The sequence below is a fragment of the Molothrus ater genome, chromosome 6 (assembly GCF_012460135.2).
Source record: "Molothrus ater isolate BHLD 08-10-18 breed brown headed cowbird chromosome 6, BPBGC_Mater_1.1, whole genome shotgun sequence".
Lineage (NCBI taxonomy): Eukaryota > Metazoa > Chordata > Aves > Passeriformes > Icteridae > Molothrus > Molothrus ater.
In genome coordinates, this window is record NC_050483.2 from 18,548,255 (window position 1) to 18,564,115 (window position 15,861).

General features: G+C 41.6%; 1 protein-coding gene across 1 annotated transcript in view; it reads left to right on the plus strand.

Moving 5' to 3' along the window:
• The first annotated feature begins 274 nt into the window (after positions 1-274).
• LRP5 (LDL receptor related protein 5) overlaps positions 275-15,861 on the plus strand; it is a 130,999-nt gene continuing 115,412 nt past the window's right edge. Inside the window, exon 1 of the mRNA XM_036384404.2 lies at positions 275-365. Within this exon, the coding sequence (XP_036240297.1) occupies positions 275-365 (91 nt within the window). The remainder of the gene's footprint in view (positions 366-15,861) is intronic.

The following is a 15,861-nucleotide window of genomic DNA, read 5'->3' on the forward strand; positions in this document are numbered from 1 at the left end:
CCTCCTCCCCGCGCGGCCAGGTGTTCCCACGCGTGGGACGCGCCGCGGCGGGACGGTGCGCCCCCGCCCGCTCCCGGGATGCGGTGCGAGCCGGGATCCTCCATCCCAGCCCCCTCCCTGCCGCCGGCCTGAGGAGGAGGAGGAGGAGGAGGAGGAGGGTCGGCTCCAGCGCCTCCCCCCTTCCCCGCCTCCCTCCTCGCCGAGCGCAGCGCCCCGAGCATGGAGCCTGCCTGAGACGCTCCGTGCGCTCCGGCAGCTGCTGCGGCGGCACAACATGGAGGCGGCGGCGGCCGCGCCGCTCCCGCTGCTGCTGCTGCGGCTCCTCGCCGCCTCGGTGCTGCGCTGCGAGCCGGGCTCGGCCGGGGGTAAGCTCCTCGGGGCGTCGCGGGGCCCGGGCGGGCGGGGAGGCGAGCGCCGCTGTCCCTTTTGTTGTCGGACTTGGGCAAACTTTCCCCCGCGCTCCGCCGGGAGTGCGGCGGGGAGGGGCGGGAGCGGGGCCAGGCTCCCGCGGAGGCGCAGGACGCGCACATGGACGAGACGGGCCGGGAGGAGGACGGGAGGCTGCCTGCGCCGGCTCCCCCCCAAAACTCTTGCTCCTCGCCTCGCTTTCCTGCAGAAAGGGTGCGCAGGAAAAGGAGGCCTCTCCTCTCTGTTCCCTCGGGACATATCCCGCTTGGGGGCGAGGCGGTTTTCCCTCAGGGGTGGCTCAGGTAAACGCGCACAGTTGCAAAAAGAGAAACAAAAGTCGCCCACCCCCCTCGCCCCCCCCACTCCCGTCCTTCCGCGGTCCCGGGCAGGGATTTCTGTGGAGTTTGGAGGGGTCGGTGTCGGGTGTCGCTCAAACTCTTGGCCGGGCCGGGAAGGGGGTGGGGGGAAGGCGAGTTTGCTGTGCGTGCCCTGTGTTTCCCCCCTCGCCCCGGCTCCGCTGTGAGGCTGCGGGCGGGCGAGGGTCCGGCCCGGCCCGGCCCGGCCCCGCGGGCGATGCCGGAGCTGCTGTCCGGATGCTCCGTCCCGGGCACGGAGCCTGCCCTCCGCTTTCCCGTGGCCGTCCCGTTTCTAAGCGAGTGTGCCGATCCTTCTAAATCACAAATAGAGGGGGTGCAGTGTCTGCAGCATCCGTGGGGAGCGGGACGGTGTCCGTTCCTCCTGCGTGCGGCTTCGCTCCCGACTTTGTCTCGCCCGAGACGGGGAGTTCGGGCTGCATATGCAAGACTTCTGAGTTTTTGCTGCTGCATGTGGTCTGCCTGGATACATCACCCCGGTGCTTGAGCAAGCCGAAGCTTGGTTGTTCCGATTTCCTGGTAGTTTAGAAAACTCGGCAGTGTGGCCAAGGCTGTCAGAACATCACCTCAGGGCCTCTTTTTATTAGGCCACCCACCTTTTCAAACCTCCTGTAATTATTAGAACTGTCATTTAGAGCAAGAGAGCAGACCATATTCTGCTGGCATTATCATTCTATATTTTTAATTGGAGCTCTGTGTGAGTGTGTATTATGTATTGCTTATTCTATCTGGATTATATCAAAAAGATACCCTTCATATCGTAGGGTCCACCTTCTCCATACACGCTGCCACAGTCTTTTGAAAATGTTTCTGAAAACCTGAAATGTGCTTTGTTCCTTTCTGAACACTAATTTACAGATGTTCACATTCCTGTTTGACTGAATGAAGCTAATGTAGCTTTTGGGGCGGTGGAGGGTGGAAACTGACTTCTAGGGTTCTTACATGAAGGCTCCTTAAAGGATTTCCTTACATTTACTTAACAGGTTGTAATAGAAAAATCCCTTTTTAAAAAAGAGATAACTTTGCGTTTGGAATTCTTAAGAAAATAAGAGTTCATGACAAAACTAAGGAATAAGTTCTAACTTGGAGTTTGGTTTTCTTTCACCTCGTTTGAGAGACTGATTAATTTAATATAGAGTACGTTTGATATGAGCGGTCATCTTCCTTAACATGCATGGAAGAACTGGGCTACAAATGCACAGTTTTTAATAATTAGTCAAGGAGTCTTAGTTACAGATCTTAATGACATTGCCTTTGTTCTGCCTACTTATTAGGAAGGTTTTGTTGTCTTGATCCGGACAGTACTTTTAAGGACAGTTCATCTGTCCTTTTAGAAAGAGCATGGATGTACTCTGAGAGGCTCTCCATGGATTTAATTCCCTCTCTGAGAATCCCTACTCTGTAAGGAGATGCCTGACTTTTAGCTAGTAAAAGTATTTTGATGTGCTTATCTTACAGATATGTAAATGCATCTCTGCATGATTGGGGATCTGCTGGGAGCTTCTGCAGCGCTACAGCTTCACTGAAGTTTGGCATGTTGTAATAGATCTTGAATACTTTGGCTGTACAATAATTTTGTTATAGAGGTCTAAGTTCTTGCTCTGTATGTGGTGGTGTCAGGAGTGGTTTTATTTATGTGGCTTGAAATAATGATAAACCTGTTTCAGATATGGCTTGTACTTGACTCATTTCACTGTGAAAAGACAAAATGATCGTTGCATTTGGTCCTTCCTTGAAGGGAAGAATTTCTTGCTCATGCAACCTATTTAATGCTTTTTCATTTTTGTGAAAATACCATAAGTTATGGATTCTTACTATTGCACAGTGGGTATTTCATGTGGGGGTCTTAAAATGTCCAAGTAAGTTGAGCTAATTCTTGCTTAAGAGCTATCTCAAGCCAAAATTATTTTTACTTAAATTCAAAAATGCTTGCTTAAGTGTGTCTTGTCATGCACATGAATTTCCCAAAATAGTGAGATTGTATCTTAGTTTTCTTTAATGTAACAACTATTTGCCTGATACCGACAAACACAGGATACAGAAAGGTGAGAAGCGTGACACAGGGAAGTGTGATGCTTACAAATACTTGAAACTAGGGATGCAGGACAAAATAAAAAATGCATTTGAGCACAACCAACCCTAAAATGACTTTTAATCCATACTGTTTACATGAGATAACCTATAGCTAGTGAAACCTGTTGCTGTGGTTAAATGTAGAAGGTAGCAGGAAAAATCGCTTACTAATTTTATGACAGGGAAATGTGCTGTGTAGGAGTCCTCAAATGCATTTCAGTGCCATTTCAGTCAGTCTGTCATTGATTTAGGGGGCTAGTTACTATTTTCCTAATAACTATTGCTAGCGTGATGTGAGGGTCTGTCACAAATTATGGTCATAAATCCTCTTGAAATAGTGAGGAAATAATGAAAGTTCAGGCTGACTGTGAAGTTCAGGTTCATGCTTTCAAAGCACTGAGTCTTCTTTCTCCAGGGAAAGTTAAATAGGTTTAACTGTCTCTAGGTATAGTATGTGAACTACTTTGTTACTATTTCATTTTAAATTAAATTATTTAGATTTATTTTAAAGCACACAGAGATGCTTTAAAATCACTCATGCTATAGATGCCTGAAATAGGTAGATCAGCATGACACACAAAGTCAGTACTTAGAAGAGCGTGAATGTATTTCATCAATACCCCAGTGTAAGTTCCACCCTTCCCTCTTGCTGCTTTAGCTTAAGAATTTTTATTTTAGTTGTTTATAATGTAGTTGTTGGTAAAACAGGCTATGGGTTTTGTTCCAGCTGTAAATTTTCTCAGTCCTGCATGTTTCTGGAATAAGGCAAGCCAAGGTAACTTTTTAGCAAACAGAGATTGTTTCTGGGAACTTGTTATCCTTTAGTGTTCGGGTAGGATTTGGCAGTGTAACAAGAAATAAAGGTTACAAAACCTCTCCTGGAATATAGACACACCTGACTTACTATATAAGACTGTCTACTGTAACTCTGCTTCTAGTTAAAAATTAACCAGCCCTGTACATTTCAAAGCATTTCTCTCTCTTTTTTGTCAAAATAGAAATAAATTGCACTTGGTGAATTTCAATTGGTGGTGCTCAGAAACAGCTATAATAACAAGGTTTAGTTTCATGTTATATCAGTATTTCTTGTGAGCTTACTGCATTGTATGAAAGCAGCCTGACATCTTGAGACTAAGGACAATAATTAGGTTTAAATTCCTTCTTAGACTGAAGAGAAATAAAGCTACCTATAATACCATCTTTCTAAGAAATCCTATTTTTTTTTTCCTTATGTGTGTAACCCAAGGGCTATTAAACAGTCAAAATGTTTGGCTTTTATAAATTCAGAAGTTCTCTTGGGAGTTGGCTGGAAAAAACCCCACAGCACAGAGAACCCTTGAAAGACATGGATGTTATTTTCTGCTCAAGACCTCTATGGGCAGCTCAAATAAGTACCAACCTGAGCTTCAGGGGAGGAATGACAGTAGAACAGTTATCCCCACAAGTTTGTGTGGCACGGGCCAGCAACAATGCAGCTCTAGTGTGTGCAGTGGAAAACAGCATTTTCCTTAGATTTTGAGGCATGTGGATTGTTCTTTTGTTTTGGTATTCTTTCTGACAGGACATGTCTAACAGCACTGCAAGCTCACTTAGGACAGGAGCAAAGAATTAAGATGATGGCTAGGCATGCTGGCTAGGCAAACCCAAGTGCTGTTTGGACACTGAAGTCTTTCTGAAGGAGGCAAAGATGTGCCATCTCCTCATAGCTCACATCTGGGACTTCTAAACTGGAAAAAGTAGTTCTGGTGAGTCCTGCTCTTAAGTTAGGCTATGGAAAAGCTCATGATAGAGTCAAAGGATATTTTTAGCAATTCTTGAGATTTTGTGTGGTGAAACAGTTGTGGTGAGAACAGGAAAGAAAATGGGAACTATGTCCCACAAAGTATTGTTCAGTACAGTTGTTTGTTTGGAGCTTATGGGCCAACAATTCTTCTGGTTTCTTCTCTCTCAGAAAAATTGGAATGTGGAACTTAGCAGTGTCTCATCTTTGTGGTTTCTGTTTACTAAAGATTGAAACTATCTGTTAAGCCACCCAGTTTGACTGAGAAGCTCCAAAGAGTGTAAGGAATGGGTGATGGGCTGGTAAGGATGTTGAGGGTCTATGTAATAAACAAGATTTTTAATTTAGCTCTTCTTTCCTTTATTCTTGCTTGACTCACACTTTGGCTGCCAGCACAGACAGATGTAAGGTGTCATTTTGTATTGATGTTAAATCCATGGGTAACTTTTGCAAGGATGCCAATAAATTGACACATGCTTGATTTAAATTGGTGTGTTTGCTCTAGATGATAAAAGTGTTAAAGCAATTGAAACTGCTTTCAAACCAATAAATAATTTGTGGTGTGTTAGATTAACTTAATGGAAATAGCCTACTGGGAAAAGAGCTTTCTTGACTGTAAATCAGCTACAGAATTGTCTTCATTTCACAGTATGAAGGCTTTTTGCTATTGCAATAAACAGCACTGACAGCAGATGAAGTAGTAAGTTCTTGGTGAGATTGTCAGTGGTCTGAGAAGCTCAAATGTTGGCATGTGTGTTTAAAATGGGCCTGGTTAATAATATAAGAATTGTTGAATTCTGTTTGGCACTTTTACTTTTTGAAATGCTGTATGTATTTTTGGCTAATTCTGCATGATCTGCGGGGATGGCATCTGTTATTTATCATTATACATAAGGAAACTGAGCTTCCCCACTTAAAGTTCACTTACTTTAAACAGTAACAAAAGTTGTCTTTGTGGCAGGCAGAATTTTTGAACTCTGGTCTTCCTGTTGAGACTATAGATGTAAACCAGGTAATTGTTCAATAAATCAAGTGTGGTGTTCCTGAGCTGTCGTGAAAGGTGATGCAACTGGAGAAATGAAGTTGTACGTGTGTTAGGGTGTAACTCTCCCCTCTATTATGGAAAGTAGAAAGATGGCAAGTGTATTTCTGGTTTTTATTTGGTTACACAAAGGTCTTGATTTTCATGTTTTTCTCATGAATTCTTGTTGAAGGGCCTGTGGTGTTCTGTGAAAGTGCAGTGTTTTTAATTTGGTAGTTCTGTCCTTACAGGACACCTGTTGGCTTGAGTTTTGTCTGAGAGGGAGAGAAATGACTGAGTTATTTATCTTGACATCTCTTCATGTGGCTTAGAATTTGATAACATTTTGTAATGGTGATTCCAGAGGTTCTCTCTTGCCCTTTCTTTAAATGCCATGGCTGTACATTTTGTTTGTATCACCATATTGCATTAAATGTGATGCTTTATACATTTTTCAATACAGGTTTTTGGAAGTGACTTGTTGCACATTATTCCTAAGATGATAAATTAACCCTGGGGTATTCTTGATCCTCAGCCTTCAAGAATTAGACTGGAGGTAGGAGAGGGCAGTCAGTAGAGACAGAAGCCTGACCCCCCTTTCTGTGGTGTTTTCAAGAGTAAAGCAAGGCCAGAGAGTGTGAGTGAGTGTTGTCTGCTTTGTGTTTCTGCACCTCTGGGCAGATGAGGAGTAGCAGTGGATTGAATGAACCTGCCTAGTGAACTTTGGGCTTTGGGAATCAAATACTGTTACTATAATCTGATTTTGCAGATGTTCTTTTTCTTTTCTGCTGTTCAGGGCTGGTTTTAACTAAATTAAAAAAAAAGGAGTAGAGAATCTGGGAAGACTCAGATGATGAAAGTGTACAGTGCTGCTATAATCTATCAGTTGTTGATACATCATTTGAGAACTTCTCTGGAATTCTGTATGTATTTATGGCTTAAGCCATATATACTCCAGGACTTGAATTAGGCACAGATTATGCTTACCAGCAGTAATACACTTAAATTCTGGTCAATAACTTCAGCATGCCTTCTGTGGAAATTGTGATTTCAGTTTCATGGATGCTTTTTCCAGTCCTTGTACTATTTTTCATTAATTTTGTACAAAGACATTATTTTCTGTTCTTCCAGATTGAACTTGTGCTAGCTGGGCTTAAGAAGGGGAAAAATATTTAGAACACAAGAAATCTAATTAAATGGTGTGATTTGGTTGATTTTTTTTTCTTTGTTATTACACAACATCATGCTGTAGAGTATGGCTATCAAGATAGTCAAGTTGCTTCCTTTTGGCCTTGCTGTAGGAGATGAAATTCTTTTTTAGTGGACTTTCTATGATCAGAAACTGATGAGAATTACCTTGTTTGTCCACAGTATGTGCTCCTGAAGCAAACAGCTGGGTTGTGCATTGGCTGGGTAAAGATTTCACCATGACACATCTCTGGGGACTTTCTGGCTTATGCCACCTGTACCTTGATTTCTTGTAGTTGGGATTTTTTTCCTTGTTTCTCAGACTTCCTAAATAACACATCCTTTAAATCTGTTCCTTCAGGTAAGACTGAAGGGTATTTTTTGTGACATTGAGTGAGTGGTCTGCCAGCTCTCTTATTGTTATGAGGTTTTGCTGTTCCTTGCACCCAGTGGGCTGCTTGGGGACTTTGTCATGTTGTTTTCCTTCAGCCCATCATTTCTAGGGTGTTGTGAAAGCTGTGGCATGTTCCTGTGTAACCAGACTTTGTCTGCAGAGGCTGTTGAGTGTTGAAATCTGTGTGTCAAGTTTAAGAAAGTCTTCTAAGCTGATTTCTCTAGTTTTAGTTCCAGAAGTGGAGCAGAAATGATACTCAAGGCAATGTGAAAGGTCTTATGTCTTTACTGTAATTACTATTGTTCAAGGCTTATTTTCAAATAACTAATAAGGGACAGTTTCTACAAGTTTTTTGTGCAGATACAAAAATAAGATTTTTGGGGCAAAAAGTGATTGCTTTAGAAGGACAATTGCAAAGCCATGGTATTTGGAAATGTTTCTGCTGCATATTTGTTTTCACAATACTGTTTTTAGTTCTGTGGTGGTTTGACCTTGTCTGGATGCCAGGTGTTCACCAAAGCTGCTCTGTCTCTCCCCTTTTTGACTGGACAGGGGACAGAAGGTTTAACAAAAGGCTCATGGGTGGAGGTAAAGACAGGCAGAGATCACTCACCAGTTACTGTCATGGGCAAAACAAACTCAGCTTGGGGAAATTAGTTCAATTTATTGCCCATCAAATCAGAGTAGGATAATGAGAAGTAAAACAAAATCTTAAAAATACCTATCCCCTACTCCTCCTTTCCTCCCTGGCTTATTTAATTTTATTCCTGATTTTCTCCCTCCTCCCTGCCAGCAGTGCAGGGGGACAGGGGAAGGGGCTGCAGTCAGTTCACCACATGTTGTTATCTACACAATAACTTGTTTTTCCTTGTTGATTTCTCTGGGGACACTCCCACCATCACCCATGGGCCTTGGCCAGCAGTGGGTCCATGCTGGAGCTGCCTGGCATTGGCTCCATGGGACATGGGGGAAACTTCCAGCAGCTTCTCACAGAAACCACCCCTGTAGCCCCTTCTACCACCAAAACATTGCCACACCAACCCAGTACAGGCTCAGTCACTTAGACCAGAGTCTTGCTGATGCCAGGAAAATATATTCTGAAATAGAGCTATCTTTTTATCTGTGTTACATTTCATTGTAGAGGAAGAGAAAAAGAGAGAGTTGAGAGAGTTTGCCTCTTGGATGACAAGCTGTCTCTGATGATGACAGTGAATGACTCAAGGAAGAAAAGGAATGGGAGGTTATGAGATTTATTCTCTGTAGTATAACTAGGCAATGTCTATATAACAGACTTGGTATTCTTTCTTAGCACTTGAAGCTACTACAAAAGTCAGTATGCTGTTTCTTGAACTTCTCAAAGCAGCAGAACTTAAAAACCAAACCCCTAATCCTTTGTTTTATAGAAGGTGTCACCTTGGGACACTGAATCATAAATTACCCAGTGTTAGGTGTGTATTGGTCCCTACTTACATTGTGCATATTGTTCCAAGAGCTTTGGAGGCTTTGTGTAACTAGTTATTTCAAATAAAGGGTCACTGACATATTGTGTCCCTTTTAAGGAATTTTACTCATGGCCACCAAGTTTCCTATTTTCTCTTCCTATTTTCTTTTGCTTTTGTTTTCAGTTATTGAAAACTTTCTGGTTTTAGAAGAAGCTCAGAGAAGAGTTGTCTGCCTTATAGGAATGAATTTCGACATTAAAAAATATATAAATGATACAAATAGTTTTACTTTTGCTTTAGATTTTTTCCCTGATTGCTTCCCCTGCTTAAAATTCAGCAACCTAAAGTATGAGGTGTTAAAGCATCTGTTTTTTTTTTTCCAAAGGGAAAATGTTTTAACCTCAGAAATCTGTATTGCTGACTTACCTGGATGTGTCTATCTCAAAAGATATAAAAGCAAATTAAACTGCTGAGTTATTTATGCTCCCAAGTGAGAGCTAAGAGGATGAAAATGCACATGGGTGGCATTTTCCATTTAGAAAGTCTGCCCAGCTGTGCATGATTAAAAAAAAAAATCTATACATTATGTGCATCTTCAAAAGCTGAGTAAAAGAAATAGGTAGTCAGGGGGAATTTTGTTCTGTCTGGGTTTTAACAGTGTGTTTTTTACTGTCTGAATGTGGTAGACTATTACTTATGTTCTAAATCTCCAGTTTGCAGGTGTTCAGTGATAGAAAGGGCATACTCAGAAACAGTTACACATCTGGACTTACTTAGGCAAGCTACATAGTGAGAGTAGGGAGTGTGTGGCTAATGCAGGCACAATTATTGTGAAGCCTCAATATATTGGAATCGAATCACTTGCAGTCCTTCCCAGCCCCTAAAAATGAATTTGGATTTTCATCTCATCTGACCTATCTTCAACAGCCCTCCCATCCTGAGCCACAAAACCCTCGACTCAATGTCAGCTGTGGCTTTGGAACCTGCACAGGAGGAGAAGGTTTTCTTTGATGCTGTTGAAAAGGTGCATTTTTCAATGGCAAAAGCACCTTTTTGTTCCTTCTGTTAGTCTCCTTATGGTTACTAACAGAAGGAACCATCCTCCAAAGAGTGAGGAAATATTCCTTGAGGCTTTTTGAATGGAGTAACTGAATTCTTAAGGGTTCTCCTAACTTAGTTTCTGTGAACATTGTAGCTAATGGTGAAATTTGGAGAAATGCACAGAGACCAGCAGAAATGTGAGTGTTGGATATACTTGCAGGGAATAAACCATGATCTGCAGGTGTTCAGTGAGAGTCACAGACAGCTCGAGTGAGCTCTGTAGCTTGTGTGTAGCTACCAGACCATTCAGTTCTCATGGAGCAGAGACAGAGTTGGTCCTAGTTCAGAAAAATGCTGACCTAAGCAGAAGTAATCTTCTGCGAGGTCCTGGCTAGTTTATGGTGAATTGTTTACACAGGGAAGGGTGTGAGACTCTGGGGGGACAGGGTGGTGGTGGTAGGGAGGTTTTCCTCATGTATCTATATGTGAGCATGTATGCAATAAGTATCTATGTTCTCACATGCTTACACATCTGGTTAACCAGTTTCTCCTGCTCTGTTTTTTCCCCTTTCATTCTAATGGCCGTGTTATTGAATAACCTCCTGTTTCTGAAAAAAAATCTCCATAAGCCAGAAAACCACAACCATACTTTTTGTGTCAACTTGAATGCCTGATACTAGCTGTTGATACAGAATTTTACAGAGGAGAGTTTCACAGTTGGCAAGTATGGGACTGGAATTCAGTTTTGGTGGTGTTACCAAAGCATGCCTTGAAGTCTCTGAACTCTCAGCATTTTGAGAACAGGTGACAGTGATACAGAAATATTCTCTGAGTGCATCTTGGAGTGGTTTACACAAGAAGCACCTCAGAGCCATCTTCTCCTGTGCATTTGGTTTTTAAATAACCATCTAGGAGTGAACCTGCTTTGTTTGACTCCATTGCATTGTTCTCTTAATGGCTGTTGTTCCATTAGAACGGAATGAAGCCTCAAACTAACAGGATGATAGGTAAGGTATTCCTTAAAAGGCAGGGCAATGAGTATTTATTAATCAAAATTTTATGCCTGATCAGTGTTCTGCACCCAAATATTTGACCTTGCATAACCACTTTCCTTCCCTTTTGCAGTCTTTACAATTTCTGCATGCAGTATCACTTTCCTATATTGGTAGTATTTCTTCTTAACTTGAAAGCTCTTCTAGGCAGAGACCTTGTATATTGTTTTTAAAACTTTCACCTGCTTTCTTTGTGTTGTTCCCCCCTCTCCCCCAACTGTGTGAAGAACCTAGGCTGCTTAAGGCTGAAATATCTGTAGGTGGGTAATCTTTATTATCCAGTGGTCAAGAGAGCTCTTGGGAACTTGTTAGGTTACTTCCCTAAGTAGGATGATCAGGCAGTATCATTGAATGAAAGGCAGAAAACCAAACCCTAAGCAAAACAAAAAAGCAGCCCCAAACCACCCTTCCATTTCTGGCAGTTTGGAAAAGCTGCCTGCTCTCCCTTTAGCATGTGGCTCCACTAACACTGTCTGCCCATGACAGAATTGGTAAAACTGGAGAAGCTGCAGCTGAGTGTGTGTTTGAGGATTGCTGCTTTTCACTCAGTCTAGGGCACAATGGAGAGAAGATGAGCATGTGGAAATACTTTGCTTGTGACCTCCATTGATGTTATCTCTCAACTTGCATGGTCCAAATTAAGGTTTTGATTGTTACCTGCAAAAGATGTAAGTGATCTAGGATTCATTTTACTTGGGTGTTAATCACCTTGACACATCTGGTCCTTTACCATCCTGTGACAGTAATTAGTTCATGGAAAAGAACTTCTGGTTGCTGAGTTGTGGAACTCCTGGCATGTGGAGATGGAGCACATCTGGTGCTGGTCCTCAGAGGCAGAACACAGCCAGCCCTGAGCTTATTGCATGTGGGGAATGATGCAAGTGACTTGTTTTCTCTGAACAATGGCTATGGGATCTTTGTGAGTGTTGGCCTCTTGCCTGTTGGGTGTTTTGGTTTTGTTGCTTTTTTTTTCCTCAGGAAGTCTGTGTGCAATGAGGGAGGATGTGGAGTGCTGTAAGGTCTTGATACAGCTGACTTGGTCCTCCAAGCAGGCTTTGCTTCTTGACAATGGTGCTCTTATATATGCAAAATGCCTGCTTCTACCACTGTAGAAAACACTTGGTAGATCCAGGTACAGGGGTCCTGTCTTTTGTGCTTTCTGACTCCTGGGATTCTGTGCAGTCAGTGTTGCAGGCCATAGCAAAAGGTTTTCTTTCTAAAGGAGATGTACTCAAGTGTTCAACTTTGAGGAACTTACTTGGGGCCTGTTAAAATCTCCTTCCTTGTACAGATTATAAGGCTTTTGTAGGGTAACAAAACTCACTTTGTTTGAGGTAGAATATGAATTCAACATCTAACAGCTATTCCACAATTACTTCCCCTGGGGTGCTTGTATTTTGGAATGGTTTCCCCTCCAAGATTAGTTCTGGAATACTTTATTATGGTCTTATATTCGTCTTGGTCTTGGAACTCATTTCACACTGTGTGGATTGAGAGTGTGTTACAGGCTCGTGTTACTGAATCTCAGCATCTGCTGGTCACATCTTGATGGGAACTGTTTCATTATCATGGTTGTTTATAACATGTCACATTTCCATTCACGTGTTGATAGCCTCTTAGGACCCTTTTGTCCACAAATGGTGGTTTGTGATGGGGGAAGACGTCCAAGAATCTGTGGGAACACTGGGTCACATGGCAGGAGTGTCCTTCAGACACATTTGGCCCTTGATTGGCAATGAGGCAGAGGTAGGTGGGAGGACTTGTTTGAATGGACAAGAGGAAAAATGTTCATTTGCTTGGGAAGCCACGGTGTATGACAGGTACACTCAACTTGCGTGTACTAGTACGGGGTAGGAATTTGTTTGGTTACTTGTAAATTCTGCTGTTCTATTTTTTAATTACTGTTAAATTCTCCAGGTGTTCAGATCCCTGACCATTAGTTGTGAGGAAGCTGCTTTACATATTCTTTCCTGCTTATTTTGAATGTGTAGCAGCAAGTTTGTTTAGTTTTTTGTTGTGTGGGTTGGTGGTTTTTGGGGTTTATTTTTGGGTTGGGTGTTTTTTGGTTGTTTTTTTGTTTGTTTTTGTTTTTTGGTTTGGTTTTTTTTTTTTTGTTTTGTTTTTGTTTTTGGGGTTTTTTTACTCATTTAAATTTTATGAATAAAACCTGTTGGAAACTAAAATGACTTCAGGTGTCTCTCTGCTGGTGCACAAGTGCCATTGCTGTTGCAAACCACTGTGTTGGCAGGAAGTGATGAGTGGGTCAGTAAAGATTCACAGCATTGAGGGACAATGTTCCATTACTAATGAAAAGCTTTTGCTTGTTTTCTCAAGTCTTGGGCATCAACTGGAGATTGTGAGGAGGTTGCAGGGATAAAAATATTACTTGTCAGCTGCTGTGCTCTGAATTACAGCTGCATGCAGTGCTTTCTCCTGTGCAACTTGTCTTCTGCTATATTGTGAGGCAGAAGCAGTACACCAAATTCTACAAAAACCTCTGATTTTCTCCAGGAACTAATACTGATTTTTTTTTCTTCTTAATTTGAAGTGTTTTATATGCAAGAATAGAGCAGTCAAGCACAGTGGGAAATGTTTAAATGTTATGTGCACACACTTAAAACTGCAAAAAAGAAATTTTAGCACCAGTTTGTTATTCTAAAGTCTGAATTAATGTTGGCTGTTTATAAAAGGGAATGGACTTCATAGGGTTATTTTCGTATTTAATCTTCAGCAGGACACTGGGAACAGATTACTGTGAGTATTTGAGTAACTTGTGTTTGTTCAGTGTGCTTGGCAACATTTCTTTTAATGAAAGTTTAGCTTTTAAGCTATTCAAATTCAATTCCAAAACTTTGGCCTTCACCAGGAAGGTAAGATGACTGGGAAGAAAAATTGGTGTGGGGTTTTTTTGCTTTATTGGTTTTTTTGTTTGGGTTTTTTGGGGGGATTTTTTTGCAATTATTGACGTGTATGATGTCAGTTGTAAGATCTCTCTTGTGTATGTGGCCAGAAGTGACTGTGTTTTATTATCTTTATTCAGAAAGACTTTGAAACGTGGAATGTTAATTTATTCAAAGCCTTGTCATAAACATTGCTTAATCCTGAGAGGAGAATTTTTGCTGGGATGATCCTAAAACACTGACAAATAGATGAGTGTACAGCAGATAGGCAGGCAGAGAATGCTTTCTCCCACATTTGGCTGAGCATGTGCCGAGTGGATGGTCCGACTCTGCTGGATCCTACAGATCTCCCAACTTCATCTCCACCTGTTGCACTGGCCAAGCAGTAATGGTTTCAAAATTCTTCCCAGTGTCTGAAATGGCACAAAACTTCCTAGTTTTGATAGCTGCAAGTTCATGTTAAAAAAAGAAAAAAAAAAAAAGATTTCCTGAAACTTGTCTATTGGCTACTTCAAAGCACACCTCTCTGTATCTTTGTCAGATTGGCACTACCAGAAAAGGCCTGAATTTGATTTATTTGCAGTTTATTCTTTAGGTTTTACTTATTTTTTTTACTCTTCCCCAGAGGCTTGTTTGACACAGAACTCAACAACTGATTCCCTTACTGCTTCTAAATCCTGGAGAATGGTTGTGTGGGGTTTTTCCCCCCTCTAATACAATATATAGGCACAGATCATGCAAGTGAAGTTGCAACAATGGAATGCTGTTCAGTGAAGTTACCAATTTTATATATTTTAGAGCCTACTGGGAACTTTTGGTAACTGATGGTGTTACACAAAGCCAGAATGAGCTTTTTGGCAACACCTGGTGTAGATCAGGACAAGGCTGTGTTTCAAATGGAGTGTTTTGCCCAGTGGTTTCAGTTGAAGCTGCATTCTGCTTCAGTTCTGTGCTCCTTCTAGTGACAGCACAAAAATGTGTGGCCATGTAGTAAACTAGGCCTGAAAGTAACCTGCTTGGTTATCTTCTGTTTTGTGGGATGCCTTATTCTTACTCATTGTTTTAATTATCATTTTATTGTTTTAACTTCCTTCTGTTCATCCGACACCAGTCTCCCCCCTCCGTCAAACACATTATTAATAAATCCCTGCATCAGAGAGGAGAAAGAGGGAGACTGATCAATGACATAGGCTAAAATGGGGCTTAAATCAAATTTTCTCTAGTCTAATAAAACTGTGATACTGAAAGATCAAGGATTTGATGGGTCTAACATATCCAGCTTTGAAGGAAGGATGATGCCACATGTTTCTATGCAATTCATATGTTGCACAGCCTGTGACGTTGGGGGTGTTGGGGGTTCTTTTCTAAATAAAAAAAAATCTAAGCTCTGTGTGTTATTTTTGCAAGTCTTTAATTGTTTGTGCTGCACCTCATTAGTGACAAGAATAGCATCTTGGAGAATCTTCTGAGCAATAAAGAAACGGAGCATGTGTTCGCATTTATAGTGTGATGTGATGTGAAGGAGGGTTAATTGTATGGATTAACTGTTCTCTGGAGTAGATGGATGTTTTCTCCTTTGATGTTGTGGTGTCCTTGGACAATTAATACATGAGCTGAAATTTTTGGCTTGAAAATTTCGGCTTAAGTAGCCTTTAGAAATGTTTGGTGTCATTTGATGTCAAGTCTTATTATCGCATTAGCATATATATATGTGTGTGTGTGTGTGTGTATGTATGTGTATATCTATATAAAAATGTCCTCTGCACTATGAGGTTTTATAAAGGAAACAACTTAATGCTATAATCAGTGGAAAACATTCTTGAGAGGTTTTAGATGCCCTAACTTCCTCCAAGTAAAACTTAAGAAAGCTGATGTTTCTCACATGTTGATAATAACATTGGGGAAATAAAGCATCTTCTCATTACAGAGCTTCTTGATGCACAACAGTGAATTGGTGATAATGACTTGTAGTTACTGGCCCCTGGGTGGCTTTTATAAAGTAAGTTGTTGGTTTTGAATCTCCTTGCTGCAGAGATGATAACATGTATTGCACAGTACTGCTCTACATTGCAAGTACTGGTCACAGCAAAGGAGACACAAACTTCTGAATTGTCCTCAAAAGTGAGTTACTTCCTTCACCCACGTGAAGTCTGTTGATATCAAGTGTGACCCATGATAATTAATAGAA